Raw genomic sequence first — 21,734 nt, forward strand, 5'->3', positions numbered from 1 at the left:
TCAATCGCCATGCTGAGCTCCCCCTTGCTAAATTTTCCTAGAAAAACCCCTGGGAACTACAGTATATGTAAATGACACATAACGTTGCTGAGGACCTGCCCCGACTGCTAGTTATTCTGCCCTGATAGGTGATGTGCAAGAAAAAACATTCTCATAAGTCAATAAAATGGCTGATGCAGTGATGGAAAATAACTCCGTAAAGGGACGAACAAGATTTAAGTCATGAGGGATCTTGTAGACAACAACTTGCTGTTGCTCATGCTTTCTTGCTTTTCCTGTGCTGTGTCCTCCTCTCTTTATTCCTCCTCTTGTCAGTTACAGGGACAGTTTAATCTAAATGGGATGCACAAAACTGGAGATGTGATTCTAGGTGGACTTTTTGCAATCAACTTATTTTCTGCTGATCCTGACCTGACTTTTATCTCAGAGCCACAGCTGCCTACCTGTTACAGGTAACTGACAAGGAAACGGGACATTTTAGAAGCTGTTGTTGTTACGCTAATCAGTATGACGTATTTATTTCAACTTTTTTTTATAAAATTATTTTTTATTTTGTCTTTTTCTTTTTCCCCCAAAAAAATAAACACTTATTTTTCTGTTAGTTTTGATATCACAGGATTCAGACAGGCTCAGACCATGGCCTTTGCTATTGATGAGATCAACAGAAACTCCAACCTGCTGCCTAATGTGACTCTGGGATACAGTCTGTATGATAACTGCATCCAACTAGGAATTGCATTCCGTGCATCACTGTCCTTAGTCAGTGGTCAAGAAGAGCAAATTACATTAGAGGAGAACTGTGTAGGAACTCCTCCAGTACTAGGGATTGTGGGTGATTCTTCCTCCACACGTTCTATTGCCATGTCATCATTGTTTGGTTTGTACAGAGTGCCAATGGTAAGTTTATCTGCCAGTCAAGTCAATCCTTGTTTAAAATGATTTCCATTTAATGTCTAAACAAATATAAATTAAGATGGAAACATTTAATATTTAACATTGGGAAGCTTTTTGAGCCAGCAGACGATGACTGTTTTTAGTAAATGAGATATTATTTTTTGCAGGTGAGTTATTTTTCCACATGTTCCTGCCTGAGTGATCGGCAAAAGTTTCCATCTTTCTTTAGGACGATCCCCAGTGATGCTTTTCAGGTGAAAATCCACCCCTCCAAACCCCTCTGAAAAATGACTTTGTCATGTCTCACTTACAGAGTTGTGTGCTGTCAGATAAACAACACCTAAAGACAGTGATTAAAAATGAGTCTTTGATGAAACTGTTTAACAGGATTTCTAGTGAAAGATGATTCCAGCCTGTGCACTAATCTCTCTTCTCTGTGTCCACATAGGTGAATGCTATGATTCAGATTCTAAAAGGCTTTGGTTGGACTTGGGCAGGTCTGCTCATCAGTGATGATGATTATGGATTTCACGCTGCCCGATCCTTTCACTCTGATCTGGGTCCAGCTGGTGGAGGTTGTCTGGCTTACACAGAGATTTTGCCCTGGGGTGACGACCCTGCTGAACTAAGGAGAATAGTGGATGTGATGAGGAAATCTACAGCTCGAGTGGTGATTGTGTTTGCGAATAAGAGTCCCACGATTAATCTCATGAAAGAGGTCAGTCCTGAAAGAGATATGTACTAAAAACCTTTTATCCTTTAAAAATCAAATGTCATAACTAAAGTTTGAGCAATAAATAGTTGAAGTTGTTTTTTTTTTTTTACCAGGACAAATTCAAATTTGCCCTTAAAACTTTACTTCTTTTTTTTTTTACTTCACTGGTATGAAAGTTTGAATGTATAAACTTGTTATAATGTACAGGTGGTGAGGCAGAATGTGACAGGCCTGCAGTGGATTGCCAGTGAAGCCTGGTCATCACTTGATGTGCTCCAGACCCCCCACTTCATGCCGTACCTGGGTGGAACACTGGGCATCTCCATCCGTCGAGGAGAAATACCTGGACTCAGGGACTTCCTGTTACAAATACGTCCTGACCTACATCACAACAACACAGATGGAAACAGCATGGTGAGAGTTTCCCTCTGACTTTGAATTTCTTAAAATAATATACTGGCATTAATTTGAAAATTAACTTAACTCCAGGTGAATCAGTTTTGGGAACACACATTTCAGTGTAGATTTGCACCAACTCCAGCAGGTTGGGTGGAAGCTGGAGGAGAATTATGCACTGGACAGGAAGTTATAGAGAATGTGGAGAATGAATTGATGGATGTTTCAAACCTCAGGCTAGAGTATAATGTGTATAAGGCTGTGTACGCTCTGGTGTATGCTCTTGATGAAATGCTGCCGTGTGAGCCAGGGAGAGGACCTTTCAGCAACAACACCTGTGCTCATTTACAAAGACTGGAGCCATGGCAGGTGATAGATATTTATTTAAGTTAAGTAAGTACTAAGTAAGAGTTGAATGAAGTGTGCATTTCTTAATTCAATTCCTTTTAAGTTAATATGCACATGCTATATGAGAAAAGTGTGAATCAGTTGGTCAGCTGAGGCAAACAACTGCTGGGCTGTAATTGTGTGTCTGATTCTATTATCCAAAGCTTGTGTATTACTTGGAAAAAGTCAACTTCACAACAACATTTGGTGATCAAGTATCATTTGATGAAAATGGTGATACCTTACCAATATATGACATCATGAATTGGGTGTGGTTCCCTGATGGAAGAAGTCAAATTCAGAGAGTGGGTGAGGTTAAGAGGTCAGCCTTCAAAGGTGAAGAACTCACACTGGATGAAGACAAAATCTTCTGGAACTTTGAATCCAAACAGGTAACTTCTTAGTTTCCATTATTATCTTTTGCCCCACTCATACTATTGTATGTATGTCAGGTTGGACTCTGCTAACATCTTTCGTGTTCTTGTCATGTCAGTGGCTTCATCATGTGTTGATGCAAATGCATATGAGGTGCCATTTGCAAAGTGGCTCAGGCTGAAGATAACATCAACATTTTGCCACATTTTGCTCCAAACAATGTTTAAAAAAGTCTTGTGATTTTTTAAATGTTAACTTTTACCACATTTACACCAATGTTAACTTTATTAAATGTTACACCTAAATGTTAAATATTAAATCGAAATATTACATTTTATAATGATACATATAAATGCTAAATATAAATATAAATCTTTGGGGTGAAACTAAATATTTAGCTAACATCTGTAAAAGTAAAAATAAAAGCTTGAGATGGTCAGACTGTGTTTATAGAACAAATTAAAATAGGAGGTAAAAGTTCATACACAACAAACTGATGGATTGTTTAGAGGCCCAAAGAGAGTGGCAGGACATGACAATGACAAAACACAATAGTTACTGAGTTGACGGAGGCTCACCACAAGCATTTTCACCACATTGACACTCAAGCAGGCTTCACCCACTATGATCCACACAACGGCCAGCTGCTTCATGTAGTTATGTACAAGTATCACCATCCACAGGGCTGAACAGACATGCAACAGAAAATCCCTATTAACTTTGTCTGTGGAGACGAAACATGGAAAAGTATGGAGGGGATTATAATAATCAGAAGATACAATAACTGACTGATGTTTCTGCACACAGCCTCCTCGGTCAGTGTGCAGTGAGAGCTGTCCTTCAGGGACCCGCATGGCCAGAAAGAAGGGGGAACCTGAGTGTTGTTTTGACTGTGTCCCTTGTTCTGATGGAAAGATCAGCAATATGACTGGTGAGTGTAAACCGCAAAGTGTGAGTGTAAACCGCTGAACACAGCAGTTCATAGAGTGTCGTATAAACATGTATGTCATTACTTTCTTTTCTCAGACTCCATGGAGTGCACCAGTTGTCCAGAAGATTTCTGGTCCAGCCCCCAACGTGACCACTGTGTCCCTAAAAAAACCGAGTTCCTCTCCTACCATGAGCCTCTGGGTATCTGCTTAACAACCACCTCACTGTTGGGCACATTTATCTGTGTTGTTGTTCTGGGCATCTTCATCCATCATCACAGCACACCTATAGTTCGTGCCAACAATTCAGAACTCAGTTTTCTTCTCTTGGTGTCACTCAAACTGTGTTTCTTGTGTTCATTGCTCTTCATTGGACGACCCAGATTATGGACTTGCCAACTAAGACATGCAGCATTTGGCATCAGCTTTGTGCTTTGTGTCTCATGTATCCTGGTGAAAACCATGGTGGTTCTGGCTGTGTTCAGGGCCTCCAAACCAGGAGGTGAGTCCAGTCTGAAGTGGTTTGGTGCTATGCAGCAGAGAGGGACAGTTCTGGTTCTGACTTCTGTTCAAGCAGCAATCTGCACTGTCTGGCTTGTCTCTGCTTCACCAGTGCCTCATAAAAACACCCAGTATCACAGTGACAAGATAGTTTATGAGTGTGTAGTTGGGTCCACAGTTGGTTTTGCAGTTTTACTTGGTTATATTGGTTTACTGGCTGTCCTCAGTTGTTTGTTAGCTTTCCTAGCAAGGAATCTTCCAGACAGTTTCAATGAGGCCAAACTCATCACTTTCAGCATGTTGATCTTCTGTGCAGTGTGGGTGGCCTTTGTCCCTGCTTACATTAACTCACCAGGCAAATATGCAGATGCAGTAGAGGTATTTGCCATCCTGGCCTCCAGTTTTGGCCTCTTGGTGGCGCTGTTTGGACCCAAATGTTACATGATGCTGTTGAAACCAGAAAGAAACACAAAGAAAGCCATCATGGGTCGAAGCAACACAAAGTAAAACTGTGGAGGTTGTAGTGTATATGTTGGATTTTTGTTAATTCACTTCTCCACAGCCAACCATATATGCATTGTAAGTTTATGTTTAGGTTAACTTTATTGTCCCCAAGGAGAAAATTGTGGTGCAGAAAGGTTTCACATCTACCCCATGGACTGCAACCTTGTCATGGTGGAGAGGCTTGTGTACTCGAGAGATCCTGAGAGCTATGCCAGTGGGGGTCTATTCCCCTGGTTGATTCAAGGTCTTAGGGGAGGAGTCGGACGAATGCAGTCCCTGGTCCTCCAGTAACCCCACCCTGTAAAAAAGAGAGGGTTACAAAAACTAATGTCCTCCATTTTTCAATGGCCTATGCATACTGGAGGAGCAAAGGGCTTAAAAAGAAGGGTTCACATGAACACATTAAACCACATCAAAAGCAACAGCAAAAACAAAAAAAGCATAGACTGAGAAGACAGACAGAGTCAGTGCTGATTGCTATTGATTAGTGGCTCTCAGTGGCTCTTGGGATAAAGGAGACATGAACTATTTTAATCCTCACGGCACACCTTCCATTCCTCACGCATTTCTAGGAATTCAGCCAATCACCTAGTTACCTCTGATTGGCTGATTTCCAAAATTGACAGCCTGTCGGTGCCGGCTCCGTACCCCGAACACAATTTGATATTTACGTCAGTGTAGACGCGTTCTGCCCATGCGCACAATGGATCAAGTTTCCGGTACGGGTCGGGTCGTGACACGCACCACACGGACATGGAACCACCACTCGGCATTATTACAGCGTACTTCTTCTTTTGCGTCTTTTATTCTCTTTCTAATCTGCGATAGAAAACACGTCACCAATGGAAAACATTAAATCTTCTTCTGACACAGACTACCAGTGAGTATCAGTTTACTGCTTGAACTACTCAGTCAGTCAGTCATCATCTACCGCTTTATCCTCTGCTAGAGGGTCGCGGGGGGTGCTGTGCCAATCTCAGCTACATCGGGCGATAGGCGGGGTACACCCTGGTCAGTTCGCCAGTCCATCGCAGGGCCATACACAGATAGAGACAAACAACTATTCACTCTCCCACTCACTCCTATGGTCAATTTAGAGTGTCCAATTTACCTATCCCCACATTGCATGTTTTTGGACTGTGGGAGGAAGCCGGAGAACCCAGAGAGAACCCACGCACACACGGGGAGTACATGCAAACTCCATGCAGAAAGGCCCTTGTTCCAACCGGGGCTCAAACCCGGGTCTTCTCGCTGCAAGGCGAGAGTGCTAACCACTATACCACCGTGTGGCCCTGCTTGAACTACTGATCATTAAAATTACATCAACACTGCATGTTGTTGGAAAGGTAGTTACAGCTTGCTTCTTAAGTTTAAGTTCTATTCTTGCTCACCTCAATAAGGCTCAAGGCGATGGTCCACAAACGCCATGATGATGTATCGACTAATTTGTTTTTGATTGATTTATTATGTTATTAACACATTGTACAGTAGTACCAGCAAGTGCATAAACACATTAATGTAAAAAGGAAACTTGCTACAAGGAAACTTGGCTGCATCCCTAGTTATATTGTTGTTGCCAATAAAGATGGTTCTTGTTCATGTGTTCCCCCAGCTGCTTCCCAAAGTACATGTTTTCTGTAATACAGAGTTTTCTAATGTTCTGTGTCTGTGGTAACTTGCCCATTTTTAGTTACTTGCCCTTACTTCACGAGTCACCATAATGGTCAAAAAACCTCAGAATGCCCAATTTTTACCTCAAATTTTCAAAAGCTCCGCACCAACCCCCCACTCTGTCGCTCCTGTCAATCGCCATGCTGAGCTCCCCCTTGGTAAATTTTCCTAGAAAAACCCCTGGGAACTACAGTATATGTAAATGACACATGACGTTGCTGAGTACCTGCCCCGACTGCTAGTTATTCTGCCCTCATAGGTGATGTGCAAGAATAAACATTCTCATAAGTCAATAAAATGGCTGATGCAGTGATGGAAAATAACTCCGTAAAGGGACGAACAAGATTTAAGTCATGAGGGATCTTGTAGACAACAACTTGCTGTTGCTCATGCTTTCTTGCTTTTCCTGTGCTGTGTCCTCCTCTCTTTATTCCTCCTCTTGTCAGTTACAGGGACAGTTTAATCTAAATGGGATGCACAAAACTGGAGATGTGATTCTAGGTGGACTTTTTGCAATCAACTTATTTTCTGCTGATCCTGACCTGACTTTTATCTCAGAGCCACAGCTGCCTACCTGTTACAGGTAACTGACAAGGAAACGGGACATTTTAGAAGCTGTTGTTGTTACGCTAATCAGTATGACGTATTTATTTCAACTTTTTTTCATAAAATAATTTTTTATTTTGTCTTTTTCTTTTTCCCCCCAAAAAATAAACACTTATTTTTCTGTTAGTTTTGATATCACAGGATTCAGACAGGCTCAGTCCATGGCCTTTGCTATTGATGAGATCAACAGAAACTCCAACCTGCTGCCTAATGTGACTCTGGGATACAGTCTGTATGATAACTGCATCCAACTAGGAATTGCATTCCGTGCATCACTGTCCTTAGTCAGTGGTCAAGAAGAGCAAATTACATTAGAGGAGAACTGTGTAGGAACTCCTCCAGTACTAGGGATTGTGGGTGATTCTTCCTCCACACGTTCTATTGCCATGTCATCATTGTTAGGTTTGTACAGAGTGCCAATGGTAAGTTTATCTGCCAGTCAAGTCAATCATTGTTTAAAATGATTTCCATTTAATGTCTAAACAAATATAAATTAAGATGGAAACATTTAATATTTAACATTGGGAAGCTTTTTGAGCCAGCAGACGATGACTGTTTTTAGTAAATGAGATATTATTTTTTGCAGGTGAGTTATTTTTCCACATGTTCCTGCCTGAGTGATCGGCAAAAGTTTCCATCTTTCTTTAGGACGATCCCCAGTGATGCTTTTCAGGTGAAAATCCACCCCTCCAAACCCCTCTGAAAAATGACTTTGTCATGTCTCACTTACAGAGTTGTGTGCTGTCAGATAAACAACACCTAAAGACAGTGATTAAAAATGAGTCTTTGATGAAACTGTTTAACAGGATTTCTAGTGAAAGATGATTCCAGCCTGTGCACTAATCTCTCTTCTCTGTGTCCACATAGGTGAATGCTATGATTCAGATTCTAAAAGGCTTTGGTTGGACTTGGGCAGGTCTGCTCATCAGTGATGATGATTATGGATTTCACGCTGCCCGATCCTTTCACTCTGATCTGGGTCCAGTTGGTGGAGGTTGTCTGGCTTACACAGAGATTTTGCCCTGGGGTGATGACCCTGCTGAACTAAGGAGAATAGTGGATGTGATGAGGAAATCTACAGCTCGAGTGGTGATTGTGTTTGCGAATAAGAGTCCCACGATTAATCTCATGAAAGAGGTCAGTCCTGAAAGAGATATGTACTAAAAACCTTTTATCCTTTAAAAATCAAATGTCATAACTAAAGTTTGAGCAATAAATAGTTGAAGTTGTTTTTTTTTTTTTACCAGGACAAATTCAAATTTGCCCATAAAACTTTATTTCTTTTTTTTTTTACTTCACTGGTATGAAAGTTTGAATGTATAAACTTGTTATAATGTACAGGTGGTGAGGCAGAATGTGACAGGCCTGCAGTGGATTGCCAGTGAAGCCTGGACATTAGCTGATGTGCTCCAGACCCCCAACTTCATGCCGTACCTTGGTGGAACACTGGGCATCTCCATCCGTCGAGGAGAAATACCTGGACTCAGGGACTTCCTGTTACAAATACGTCCTGACCTACATCACAACAAGACAGATGGAAACAGCATGGTGAGAGTTTCCCTCTGACTTTGAATTTCTTAAAATAATATACTGGCATTAATTTGAAAATTAACTTAACTGCAGGTGAATCAGTTTTGGGAACACACATTTCAGTGTAGATTTGCACCACCTCCAGCAGGTTGGGTGGAAACTGGAGGAGAATTATGCACTGGACAGGAAGTTATAGAGAATGTGGAGAATGAATTGGTGGATGTTTCAAACCTCAGGCCAGAGTATAATGTGTATATGGCTGTGTACGCTCTGGCGTATGCTCTTGATGACATGCTGCAGTGTGAGCCAGGGAGAGGACCTTTCAGCAACAACACCTGTGCTCATTTACAAAGACTGGAGCCATGGCAGGTGATAGATATTTATTTAAGTTAAGTAAGTACTAAGTAAGAGTTGAATGAAGTGTGCGTTTCTTAATTCAATTCCTTTTAAGTTAATATGCACATGCTATATGAGAAAAGTGTGAATCAGTTGGTCAGCTGAGGCAAACAACTGCTGGGCTGTAATTGTGTGTCTGATTCTATTATCCAAAGCTTGTGTATTACTTGGAAAAAGTCAACTTCACAACAACATTTGGTGATCAAGTGTCATTTGATGAAAATGGTGATACCTTACCAATATATGACATCATGAACTGGGTGTGGCTCCCTGATGGAAGAAGTCAAATTCAGAGAGTGGGTGAGGTTAAGAGGTCAGCCTTCAAAGGTGAAGAACTCACACTGGATGAAGACAAAATCTTCTGGAACTTTGAATCCAAACAGGTAACTTCTTAGTTTCCATTATTATCTTTTGCCCCACTCATACTATTGTATGTATGTCAGGTTGGACTCTGCTAACATCTTTCGTGTTCTTGTCTTGTCAGTGGCTTCATCATGTGTTGATGCAAATGCATATGAGGTGCCATTTGCAAAGTGGCTCAGACTGAAGATAACATCAACATTTTGCCACATTTTGCTCCAAACAATGTTTAAAAAAGTCTTGTGATTTTTTAAATGTTAACTTTTACACCAATGTTAACTTTATTAAATGTTACACCTAAATGTTAAACATTAAATCGAAATATTACATTTTATAATTATAAATATAAATGCTAAATATAAATATAAATCTTCTGGGTGAAACTAAATATTTAGCTAATATGTGTAAAAGTAAAAATAAAAAAAAATAAAAGCTTGAGATGGTCAGACTGTGTTTATAGAACAAATTAAAATAGGAGGAAAGAGTTTATATACAACAAACGGAGGGATTGTTTAGAGGCCCAAAGAGAGTGGCAGGACATGACAATGACAAAACACAGTAGTTACTGAGATGACGGATGCTCACCACATTGACACTCAAGCAGGCTTCACCCACTATGATACACAAGGGCCAGCTGCTTCATGTAGTTATGTACAAGTATCACCATCCACAGGGCTGAACAGACATGCAACAGAAAATCCCTATTAACTTTGTCTGTGGAGACGAAACATGGAAAAGTATGGAGGGGATTATAATAATCAGAAGATACAATAACTGACTGTTGTTTCTGCACACAGCCTCCTCGGTCAGTGTGCAGTGAGAGCTGTCCTTCAGGGACCCGCATGGCCAGAAAGAAGGGGGAACCTGAGTGTTGTTTTGACTGTGTCCCTTGTTCTGAGGGAAAGATCAGCAACACAACTGGTGAGTGTAAACCACTGAACACAGCAGTTCAAAGATGTTGTATAAACATGTTTTTCATCACTTTTTTTTCTCAGACTCCATGGAGTGCACCAGTTGTCCAGAAGATTTCTGGTCCAGCCCCCAGCGTGACCACTGTGTTCCTAAGAAAACAGAGTTCCTCTCCTACCATGAGCCTCTGGGTATCTGCTTGACAACCACCTCACTGTTGGGCACATTTTTCTGTGTTGTTGTTCTGGGCATCTTCATCCATCATCACAGCACACCTATAGTTCGTGCCAACAATTCAGAACTCAGTTTTCTTCTCCTGGTGTCACTCAAATTGTGTTTCTTGTGTTCATTGCTCTTCATTGGACGACCCAGATTATGGACTTGCCAACTAAGACATGCAGCATTTGGCATCAGCTTTGTGCTTTGTGTCTCATGTATCCTGGTGAAAACCATGGTGGTTCTGGCTGTGTTCAGGGCCTCCAAACCAGGAGGGGAGTCCAGTCTCAAGTGGTTTGGTGCTGTGCAGCAGAGAGGGACAGTTCTGGTTCTGACTTCTATTCAAGCTGCAATCTGCACTGCTTGGCTTGTCTCTGCTTCACCAGTGCCTCATAAAAACACCCAGTATCACAGTGACAAGATAGTTTATGAGTGTGCAGTTGGGTCCACAGTTGGTTTTGCAGTTTTACTTGGTTATATTGGTTTACTGGCTGTCCTCAGTTTTTTGTTAGCTTTTCTAGCAAGGAATCTTCCAGACAGTTTCAATGAGGCCAAACTCATCACTTTCAGCATGCTGATCTTCTGTGCAGTGTGGGTGGCCTTTGTCCCTGCTTACATTAACTCTCCAGGCAAATATGCAGATGCAGTGGAGGTTTTTGCCATCCTGGCCTCCAGTTTTGGCCTCTTGGTGGCGATGTTTGGACCCAAGTGTTACATGATGCTGTTGAGACCAGAAAGAAACACAAAGAAAGCCATAATGGGTCGAAGCACCACAAAGTAAAACTGTTAGCACTGCTGTTTCCTTATATATCCTCTGTAATTTGGAATTTACAAACAGTAAATATGTTGATTAAAATAATAATAACAATAATTAGATTATTCTGTTTTATTTTTCTCTCACTGCTTATTTTTCAGATCTTGTTAATTAATGTAATTTTAACCAGTTAATAGTAACAAAGGTCAGTCAGTCAGTCATCATCTACCGCTTTATCCTCAACCAGAGGGTCGCGGGGGGTGCTGTGCCAATCTCAGCTACATCGGGCGATAGGCGGGGTACACCCTGGACAGTTCGCCAGTCCATCGCAGGGCCACACACAGATAGAGACAAACAACCATTCACTCTCACACTCACTCCTACGGTCAATTTGGAGTGTCCAATTTACCTATCCCCACATTGCATGTTTTTTTGGACTGTGGGAGGAAGCCGGAGTACCCGGAGAGAACCCACGCACACACGGGGAGAACATGCAAACTCCATGCAGAAAGGCCCTTGTTCCAACCGGGGCTCGAACCCGGGTCTTCTCGCTGCAAGGCGAGAGTGCTAACCACTACACCACTGTGTGGCCTCTAGTAACAAAGGTAACTTTTGAAATAATTTTTCATCATTATTTCGCCATGCCATCACAATGAGATCAATGATACCTGCAAAATGATTGCCTACATTACAAAATAGTCTTGTATCTTAGTGGAACGTTACCAACTTACCAACATAGGCCCAAAGACTTGGCTTGCTGCAGTGAACTAGCCTCAGTTAATCACATTTGTTGTCTGTTGTCTCCTGAAGTTGGATTCGCTCCAAGGGTAAAAACACATCGCATTATGCATGTAGTAAAGCTGTTTGTGGTGTGCCTGACTATAAGTGCAGCATAAAAAGTGTCTTAAAACAGGTACAAATCAATTTCTGCCATTACTGTTGGTGGTCTCATAGAAACCTGATAAGTCAGTAGTTACTGTAGTACTGTTATCATAGTATGCCAGAGCATTCTTATGGGTGTGTGGAGAGTGACATTATGGCAGGTCAATAAAGAACCCCTCCATTTTAAGACATGACAAAAATGATGAACGGCCCTTGAAGGTTCTCCACCCTACACAAATGCTTACCAACCATCATAATGTGAAATTGTAGTGTGTTTTTATACTGAGTAATTTAAAAGGCAACAGGGTTTTTGTTTTCTTCATTGTATCCGAGTCCCAATGAAGGTTAGATAAAATTCTCTATCAGGTTTGGTAACCCTACACACAGGGCCAGCTCTTGCCATAGGTAATATGGGCATTCGTTGCTCCACTCCCACCAAACCACAAAAGGGACCCTTAGTTAGGGTCCCTTTTGGTTAGTTAGTTAAACCAACACACAGGTTCTTAATTTAAAATCAGGGTTGAGCAGAGTTAACAAACCATGACTCTAATAATCAATGATATAAACACAATTATTACAATAAAACATGAGAAGTAATAATAACATTATCCCAGCCCGAAGTCTCCCTCGTGTCCCTGGACAACAGTCCCCGTCCTCGTCTGAAGTGAACAGGCCTTCGGTTTTGCTGTGAGAGGGGTGCATCGTGACCACACCCCTCTACGAGCCCACGTCGCTTCCCCTCAATTCCGGCAGGGATGAAGGTTGCCTTCCTCCGCGGTCCCAGCCCACACTCTGCTCCTACGGCTCCGCTGTCCGACACTCAACTGGCCTGATGCGGGCACGCAGCCGCCAGTCTTCCGCCGACACACCAGCTCGCCTACACCACGCTGTCTGTCCTCCACCTGGCCCCGCAGCCAGCCTTCTGTTCGGTTGCGGGTGGTCTCTTCAGAGGCCTGTCCTCTCCTGGCGTCTGGCCGTTTCTTGGGTCCTCTCTGTCCCTCCCTCTGCCTCCTGGCGTGCACCGGCGTCCACTGTTGCCAACTCCTCAGTAAGGACCATCGCTATTGGCCGTCCTAAAAGCCTCTAGAAGTCGCTAAATTACGCCATCGCCTAATTTGCATAAATGCATACATTTGCCTGATACCGCATGTGCGCCGTGACACAGTACAGATATCACATATCAGACATAACACATATGTTATGTCTGATATGTGTCAGATGCAGTGATTTATTTTTGTGTGAGACACATTTACATTTAAACGGAGGTGGCCATGCACATGCGCGATTCATTAGCAGCCTGGACGCGGAGTGATGAGGGTCTCCTCTCTGCTCTGACCGCAGGCTGGGACTGCTGCGGATGCTACTGTGAGACTGACCGCCTGCGAGTGCTTTGGGAGGGGATCCCGGCAGCACCCACTGCTTGTTGAGCACAGTAACTGCAAAGTGATACGTGCTTTCACGCAAGTCTGTAAACACCACAAAAGTCTCCAATAACACCAGAGAAAGTCGCTAAATTTTTCGCTAGTCGCTTTTGACAAAAAAAGTCGCTAGGAGGCGTTGGAAAGTCGCCAGATTTAGCGAAAAATTCGCCAAGTTGGCAAGACTGCCGGCGTCTGGAATATAAAAGGTCACTCTCCTGCTCGCCACCACCTGTGGCTCGTTGCTAATCAGACTGCTATTGGCAGGTCTGTGGATAGTTCACGGTCAGTCAGAGAAAACATACAAAAACATAAAACACAACTACAACCAAATCTGTAAAAACACAACACGCAAAATAACACAACATGCAAAATGTCTTTAAATCCCAACAAACTAAACAAAATAATGAAACCTATAACACAAAAACTGACCCTGTCACATTTACCTCAAATTTTCAAAAGCTCCGCACCAACCCCCCACTCTGTCGCTCCGGTCAATCGCCACGCTGAGCTCCCCCTTGCTAAATGTTCCTAGAAAAACCCCTGGGAACTACAGTATATGTAAATGACACATGACGTTGCTGAGGACCTGCCCCGACTGCTAGTTATTCTGCCCTGATAGGTGATGTGCAAGAATAAACATTGTCATAAGTCAATAAAATAGCTGATGTAGTGATGGAAAATAACTCTGTAAAGGGACGAACAAGATTTAAGTCATGAGGGATTTTGTAGACAACAACTTGCTGTTGCTCATGCTTTCTTGCTTTTCCTGTGCTGTGTCCTCCTCTCTTTATTCCTCCTCTTGTCAGTTACAGGAACAGTTTAATCTAGTTGGGATGCACAAAACTGGAGATGTGATTCTAGGTGGAATTTTTCCAATCTACTTCTTTTCTGCTGATCCTGACCTAACTTTTACCTCAGAGCCCCAGCTGCCTACCTGCTATGGGTGAGTCTGACAGTGTCAGTAGTTGTGAAACATATGCAGCTTTTCAGACGTACTGATGTATTTTGAATAGTAAACACTCATATATATTGTGTTAGTTTTGATATTATAGGATTGAGACAGGCTCAGACCATGGCCTTTGCTATTGATGAGATCAACAGAAACTCCAACCTGCTGCCTAATGTGACTCTGGGATACAGTCTGTATGATAACTGCATCCAACTAGGAATTGGATTTCGTGCAGCACTGTCCTTAGTCAGTGGTCAAGAAGAAGAAGTTACATTAGAGGAGAGCTGTGTAGGAACTCCTCCAGTCCTAGGGATTGTGGGTGATTCTACCTCTTCAAATTCTATAGCCATTTCTACAGTATTAGGTTTGTACAAAGTGCCTCTGGTAAGTGTGTGTTACCAAGTCTTTCAACTCAATCATTATTGTGGTAAATTTTAGATTTTAATTGAAATTGAAATTAAATAATTATTTCAAACTGCACTGAACACAGTTCTGACAGTTGAGTAATCAACCTTGAAAAAAACAATCATAAGCATTTTAACTTTTGTGCTGTTTTTTTTTTTTTTTTTCGTTTTTCATTTTTGCAGGTGAGTTATTTTGCCACATGTTCCTGCCTCAGTGACCGACAAAAGTTCCCATCTTTCTTCAGGACGATCCCAAGTGATGCTTTTCAGGTGAAAAAAAATGTCATGTGTTTCATTTACAGAGTTGTATGGTGTCAGATATACAACACTGATCAACCTGTTTAGCAGGATTTCTAGTGAAAGATGATACCAGCCTTGCACTAATCCCTCTGCTCTGTGTCCACATAGGTGAATGCTATGATTCAGATTCTAAAACACTTTGGTTGGACTTGGGCAGGTCTGCTCATTAGTGATGATGATTATGGAGTCCACGCTGCCCGATCCTTTCACTCTGATCTGGGTCCAGTTGGTGGAGGTTGTCTGGCTTACACAGAGATTTTGCCCTGGGGTGACGACCCTGCTGAACTAAGGAGAATAGTGGATGTGATGAGGAAATCTACAGCTCGAGTGGTGATTGTGTTTGCACATAAGACTCACATGATTAACCTCATGAAAGAGGTCAGTCCTGAAAGAGATGTGATGCATAAACTTGTAGCCATTGAAAAACAGATTTCATTGGTTATATATCATATATTTATACATACATATATCTATATATGTATATATATAAAGGTTTTCGAGTAAGATTATCCATATATATATATATATACATATATATTTATATGTATATTTATATGTATATTTATATACACATATATGCAATGCAAACAGGAGGTTTTGAGTTGACACTTTGGAGTGACTGAAGAGGGAATCACTAAATAGCCAAATTCATTCATAAGTGATTCATTCAAATACAAATAATCAAAGACACAATACACACAGAGCGGTTCCCTGCAGTCTGGGAGAAACTTCCAGTGTTTCAGAGGTTTCAGAGATGAGATTCTAGGGTGGGGATCGAACTGTCTTACTGATCGTTTAACAGGACAAATTCAAGTTCCCTGTGATACAACACATGTTTGTGTATGAGATCAACTGTGGAACCTACATTTTCCATTTTTAATTTACAGTATGAATGTGTCACTTTATATACTTGTTATAATGTACAGGTGGTGAGGCAGAATGTGACAGGCCTGCAGTGGATAGCCAGTGAAGCCTGGACATCAGTTGATGTGCTCCAGACTCCTCACCTCATGCCGTACCTAAGTGGAACACTGGGCATCGCCATCCGTCGAGGAGAAATATCAAGACTCAGAGACTTCCTGTTACAAATACGTCCTGACCTACATTACACGACTGATGGAAAAAGTGTGGTAAGTCTCCCTTTGACTTGGTATTTGTAAAAAATAATATTAAACACTTCAATCAGATCTGACCTTTACAATAATAATATTAATCACAATTAAATAAACAAAAACAAATTATAAATGTCTTCCAGATTAATCAGTTTTGGGAACACACATTTCAGTGTAGATTTGCACCACCTCCAGCAGGTTGGGTGGAAGCTGGAGGAGAATTATGCACTGGACAGGAAGTTATAGAGAATGTGGAGAATGAGTTATTTGATGTTTCAGACCTCAGGCCAGAGTATAATGTGTATAAGGCTGTGTACGCTCTGGCATATGCTCTTGATGACATGCTGCAGTGTGAGCCAGGGAGAGGACCTTTCAGCAACAACACCTGTGCTCATTTACAAAGACTGGAGCCATGGCAGGTGAGATATCAGTTTACACTCAACTCTTAACTTCATTTAATCCTTTGTATTTCTTTTAAGGTTGAATGAAGTTAATACACTAATAAATGAAAACATCTCACTTTCCCAATACAGCTAGGAGATAGTGGATTGCAATATCAGGACAAGGTATAAGTATATAATTGTCATGTGATGTCACTTGGAGGAAGGAAATTATTTGATGGAATTATTATTTTTTTTTTTTTTAAAGGTTCATGCTGCAATAATTAGTTTAATATGTATTTGTCTGTACTGCTGTGTTCACAAATATACTGTCACAAAAATATTTTATCATACAATTTAAAGAGTCTTTTATTTCAGAATGAGTACGAACTGAGGCCAGAGGCATTGTTTTCAAGTTGTCAGTCAGTAATCTTTGACAAATCCTGTCAACTTTGGGACAAACAGTCACTTTTTTGTTCTTAATTCCTTTTGTGTCTGATTCTATTATCCAAAGGTTGTGCATTACTTGGAAAAAGTTAACTTCACCACAACATTTGGTGATCAAGTATCATTTGATGAGAATGGTGACTCCATACCAATATATGACATCATAAATTGGGTGTGGCTCCCTAATGGAAGAACTAACGTTCAGAGAGTGGGTGAGTTTAAGAGGTCAGCCTTCAAAGGTGAAGAACTCACACTGGATGAAGACAAAATCTTCTGGAACTTTGAATCCAAACAGGTTCATTCTTAATTTTATTTAAAATATTATAATGTCTCTTTCCCCCACTCACTGGGCTGGAGTCTTATTTTCCCTCTGATACCACAGAGGTTTGCTATGGTCCATCTGACATGAATGATGTCATCCACCCATGCGTGTGATGGCACTGACAAATCCTACATGGACATAAATGTACACTCCAACACTTTTTGGCTGCACTGCACTCGCTACACTACATTTTCAAGGTTTATTTAACACAATACTTTCAAGTCTAGTTGGTGGGACCCTCTTGTTTTGGTTGAAGAAGTGACATCAATGAAGACAATAAGTATGGACTCTTGCCTGGAGAATAATTGGTGATACTATCACTTGCACAAAGACTGCAAAAACAAACAAATAGGGCTGATCTCTTGGTGAGAAACCACTGATTTTGTGAGGTGATATGTTTGAACAGAAGATTACACACATTGTTGTAAATGTAATCTTTGCCATGGAGGCGTAAACGGAAATCCATAGCAACTCTCTGCGGACACAGAACAGTATGAAGTGGCTATAAAGCTATGAAAACGGTTTTATGTTTCTGCACACAGCCCCCTCGGTCAGTGTGCAGTGAAAGCTGTCATCCAGGTACCCGCATGGCCACAAAGAAAGGAGAACCTGAGTGTTGTTTTGACTGTGTCCCTTGTTCTGAGGGAAAGATCAGCAATACAACTGGTGAGTGTACATTTTTAAACACAGCAGTTCAAAGATGTTGTATAAACATGTTTCTCATCACTTTTTTTTCACAGACTCCATGGAGTGCACCAGTTGTCCAGAGGATTTCTGGTCCAGCCCCCAGCGTGACCACTGTGTTCCTAAAAAAACAGAGTTCCTCTCCTACCATGAGCCTCTGGGTATCTGCTTGACAACCACCTCACTGTTGGGCACATTTATCTGTGTTGTTGTTCTGGGCATCTTCATCCATCATCACAGCACACCTATAGTTCGTGCCAACAATTCAGAACTCAGTTTTCTTCTCTTGGTGTCGCTCAAATTGTGTTTCTTGTGTTCATTGCTCTTCATTGGACGACCCAGATTATGGACTTGCCAACTAAGACATGCAGCATTTGGCATCAGCTTTGTGCTTTGTGTCTCATGTATCCTGGTGAAAACCATGGTGGTTCTGGCTGTGTTCAGGGCCTCCAAACCAGGAGGTGAGTCCAGTCTGAAGTGGTTTGGTGCTGTGCAGCAGAGAGGGACAGTTCTGGTTCTGACCTCTATTCAAGCAGCAATCTGCACTGTCTGGCTTGTCTCTGCTTCACCAATGCCTCATAAAAACACCCAGTATCACAGTGACAAGATAGTTTATGAGTGTATAGTTGGGTCCACAGTTGGTTTTGCAGTTTTACTTGGTTATATTGGTTTACTGGCTGTCCTCAGTTGTTTATTAGCTTTTCTTGCAAAAAATCTTCCAGACAGTTTCAATGAGGCCAAACATATCACTTTCAGCATGCTGATCTTCTGTGCAGTGTGGGTGGCCTTTGTCCCTGCTTACATCAGCTCACCAGGCAAATATGCAGATGCAGTAGAGGTATTTGCCATCCTTGCCTCCAGTTTTGGCCTCTTGGTGGCGCTGTTTGGACCCAAATGTTATATAATCCTGTTGAGACCAGAACAAAACACAAAAAAAGCTATCATGAGTCGTGGCACCACAAAGTAAAACTGGGAACACGGTTGTCTCTCTGTCTATCCTCTGTATTTTAGAATTGAGTGGTACTTATAAGATCACAATACAGGCAATAAAATGATTAAAACACATAAAAAATACTAGCCATCTTTTTAAAGTCAGTATATATAGACCTGCAAATGTGGGTCCACAGTTTGAAATAGACATGTAGTCTTCAGCTTAAACAGAAGGTTAAGTGTTTTGTTTTCCACCTTGGTAACTTTGGACAAATGTTAACTCCTTATGTGGTCGGTACAATAGCTGAGGGGCCACACGGTGGTGTAGTGGTAAGCACTCTCGCCTTGCAGCGAGAAGACCCGGGTTCGAGCCCCGGTTGGAACAAGGGCCTTTCTGCATGGAGTTTGCATGTTCTCCCCGTGTGTGCGTGGGTTCTCTCCGGGTTCTCCGGCTTCCTCCCACAGTCCACAAACATGCAATGTGGGGATTAGGTAAATTGAACACTCTAAATTGACCATAGGAGTGAGTGTGAGAGTGAATGGTTGTTTGTCTCTATCTGTGTGTGGCCCTGCGATGGACTGGTGAACTGTCCAGGGTGTACCCCGCCTATCGCCCGATGTAGCTGAGATTGGCACAGCACCCCCCGCGACCCTCTGGCAGAGGATAAAGCGGTAGATGATGACTGACTGACTGACAATAGCTGAGTTCTTCCAACTTAAGACAGTGTACCACTAGCTGCATTTCCACTTTCCTCAGCAACTATGAACATTTCAAGGTTTCAAGGTCCATTTTATTTGTAATTAGAAGTAAGTAACAAACTTACTGCGCAAGGCTTGGTGTAACCATATCCTCTTTTTGAAGGCTGTAGGTTTTATATTTCTTGTATTTTCTTTGTCATAATTTTCTTTGTCAGAAACAGCAATGTAACCAAATATAAGCTACATAGTAGTGAAAAAATTAAAACATTCTGCCTTTCCCTAACATTTGGAGTCAGATGTGATTGTATGGGCTGTACAAAATCTGACCGCGGGCTGGCCTTTGGACATGCCTGCTGTAGTGTATTAGCAGTGTATGTTATTTCAGTGAAGATTAGAAATGTCCAGAAACTGGGCATACTATATATATGTTATATTTTTGGGGGGATGAGGACAAATTACTCAATTTTACTGTCATGTAGCAAATTTGAATAAATGTAGATTGTTCCAGTCTAATTATTAGTATTTTTGTTACTAATTTTACATCCTTCAATGATACAGAAATCCTGAATTGATGAACAAACTAAGTCAGAATTATATATGTGAGTCACATACTATGTAGTATTGATGGATTACATTTACATTTAGTCATTTGGCAGATGCTTTTATGCGTGTGCCAGTGCCCCATTTATAGGTCAGCTGCCCTCTCCCCCAATGGAGGCTGCACACATTATGACAAATAATGAACCCTGCTGCTTGAATGGCACCTTCTGTCAGATGTCTTCCTTGGTGTTTTACTGTCTTGTCCTGTTGCCAGCCAGGGACACTTTTCACAATACATACTTTGGCTTTTAGCAACTCTTCCTCTGTAGGATGACAGATGTGCCATCCCTGACAGTCGTTCTGGCTTAAGTCGGCAAAGGAGCAAGCTATGTGGATAAGGTGTGCTACAACTGTGAGGAGAGCGCTGAATTTGGAGAAGCGCTCGAAGTTCTGTGGGTGTTCCACATCCCTGGTAACATGAGTGAGGCTTGTCATCACCTGCGGACGTACTTCAGAATCAATGTCAGGGTCGATAAGATTGAAAGTCTCCTGAGGCTCAGATGGATGTCAAGTTGCATCGTGAAGGAAAGCTGGTCCTTTGAGCCAGGGTGTGCTACGAAGCAGTGCTGGTGTGTCATCGTTGTACCCTGTTATGTACGTAAACATAAAATCTCCTTTACTGGTTGTGGATATATCCCAACACAACCTTGCTGTCCGTGTAGAGCTGATATTGCTGAATGTTGCATCCATCTCTGTGACCATCACCTTTGCGATCTCAACGGCGACTACAGCTTCGCATCCTTGGAGGAATCTTTGAAGTTGCAAGCATCTTCTGTGCTCGCCCAAGGACAATGATGGCTTCTTCCTCGGTGGGGGGGACTTTAATTCAATTCAATTTCAATTCAGTTTTATTTGTATAGTGCCAAATCATAACATACATTATCTCAAGACACTTTAGCACATCGTTGACATAGAACTCATGGTCGATGAACTCTTGCTTCGTATCCGTAGTCGGCCTCTGCTTCCTTAGCTGCCCGTCGCAAACCATACACAGCAAAGGCAGGCAAGGGACTGTTCTCAAAAAGGTGGTCCTGCATTCTGTAATTGATGTCAGAGGTATGATCGTTGTTCCTACACCACAGGAAATGGAGGAAGTCCCAGTGGTCTTCCCGCATGACGAAGCAATGGAACATGTGCTTGATGTCAGCAAAGATTGCTACCTGTTCCTTCCTGAACCTCATAAGAACGCCTAGCGGGCTATTACTAAGGTCGGGCCCAGTAAGCAAGACATCGTTAGGCGACACTCCTTCACGTGACACACTGCTGTCAAAAACCACACAGATCTGGCTTTCTGGAGTGATACACACCAAACGGGCAGGTACCAGCGTCCCTGACCAGATTGAGAACTTCTGCATGTGACTTCTTTAGCATCTTCTCCATGAACTCTAGGAAGTTGACTGTCATCTGTGGTCATTTTTCTACGGAGTGCCAGAGGGAAGCAAGATGATCGAGACCTTGTTT

General features: G+C 41.9%; 3 protein-coding genes across 3 annotated transcripts in view; all 3 read left to right on the forward strand.

Annotated features, from left to right (window-relative positions):
• Positions 1-3,903: 3,903 nt before the first annotated feature.
• LOC131456034 (vomeronasal type-2 receptor 26-like) lies at positions 3,904-4,704 on the forward strand (the record flags this gene model as incomplete). The annotated part of the gene is made up of 1 exon (XM_058623986.1): positions 3,904-4,704. A coding segment is annotated over one exon (801 nt), but the record flags the coding sequence as incomplete, so codon positions are not given.
• A 2,010-nt stretch (positions 4,705-6,714) lies between these two features.
• Positions 6,715-21,734, forward strand: part of LOC131457308 (extracellular calcium-sensing receptor-like) — an 88,337-nt gene continuing 73,317 nt past the window's right edge. Inside the window, exon 1 of the mRNA XM_058626281.1 lies at positions 6,715-6,955. Coding sequence (XP_058482264.1) covers positions 6,726-6,955 — 230 coding nt within the window. The 5' untranslated portion in view covers positions 6,715-6,725. The remainder of the gene's footprint in view (positions 6,956-21,734) is intronic.
• LOC131457314 (vomeronasal type-2 receptor 26-like) lies at positions 16,224-19,303 on the forward strand. The gene is made up of 2 exons (XM_058626286.1): positions 16,224-18,026; positions 18,101-19,303. The coding sequence occupies exons 1-2, from the start codon at positions 17,873-17,875 to the stop codon at positions 19,009-19,011; spliced, it is 1,065 nt and encodes a 354-aa protein (XP_058482269.1). The 5' UTR covers positions 16,224-17,872; the 3' UTR covers positions 19,012-19,303.

The sequence above is a fragment of the Solea solea genome, chromosome 3 (genome assembly GCF_958295425.1).
Source record: "Solea solea chromosome 3, fSolSol10.1, whole genome shotgun sequence".
NCBI classification, from domain to species: domain Eukaryota; kingdom Metazoa; phylum Chordata; class Actinopteri; order Pleuronectiformes; family Soleidae; genus Solea; species Solea solea.

Coding starts and splice junctions, on each gene's coding strand:
- LOC131457314 (XM_058626286.1), top strand. CDS start 17,873: ATGAAAACGGTTTTATGTTTCTGCACACAGCCCCCTCGGTCAGTGTGC. Junction 18,027..18,100: donor AAAGATCAGCAATACAACTG/GTGAGTGTACAT, acceptor TTTTTTTCACAG/ACTCCATGGAGTGCACCAGT.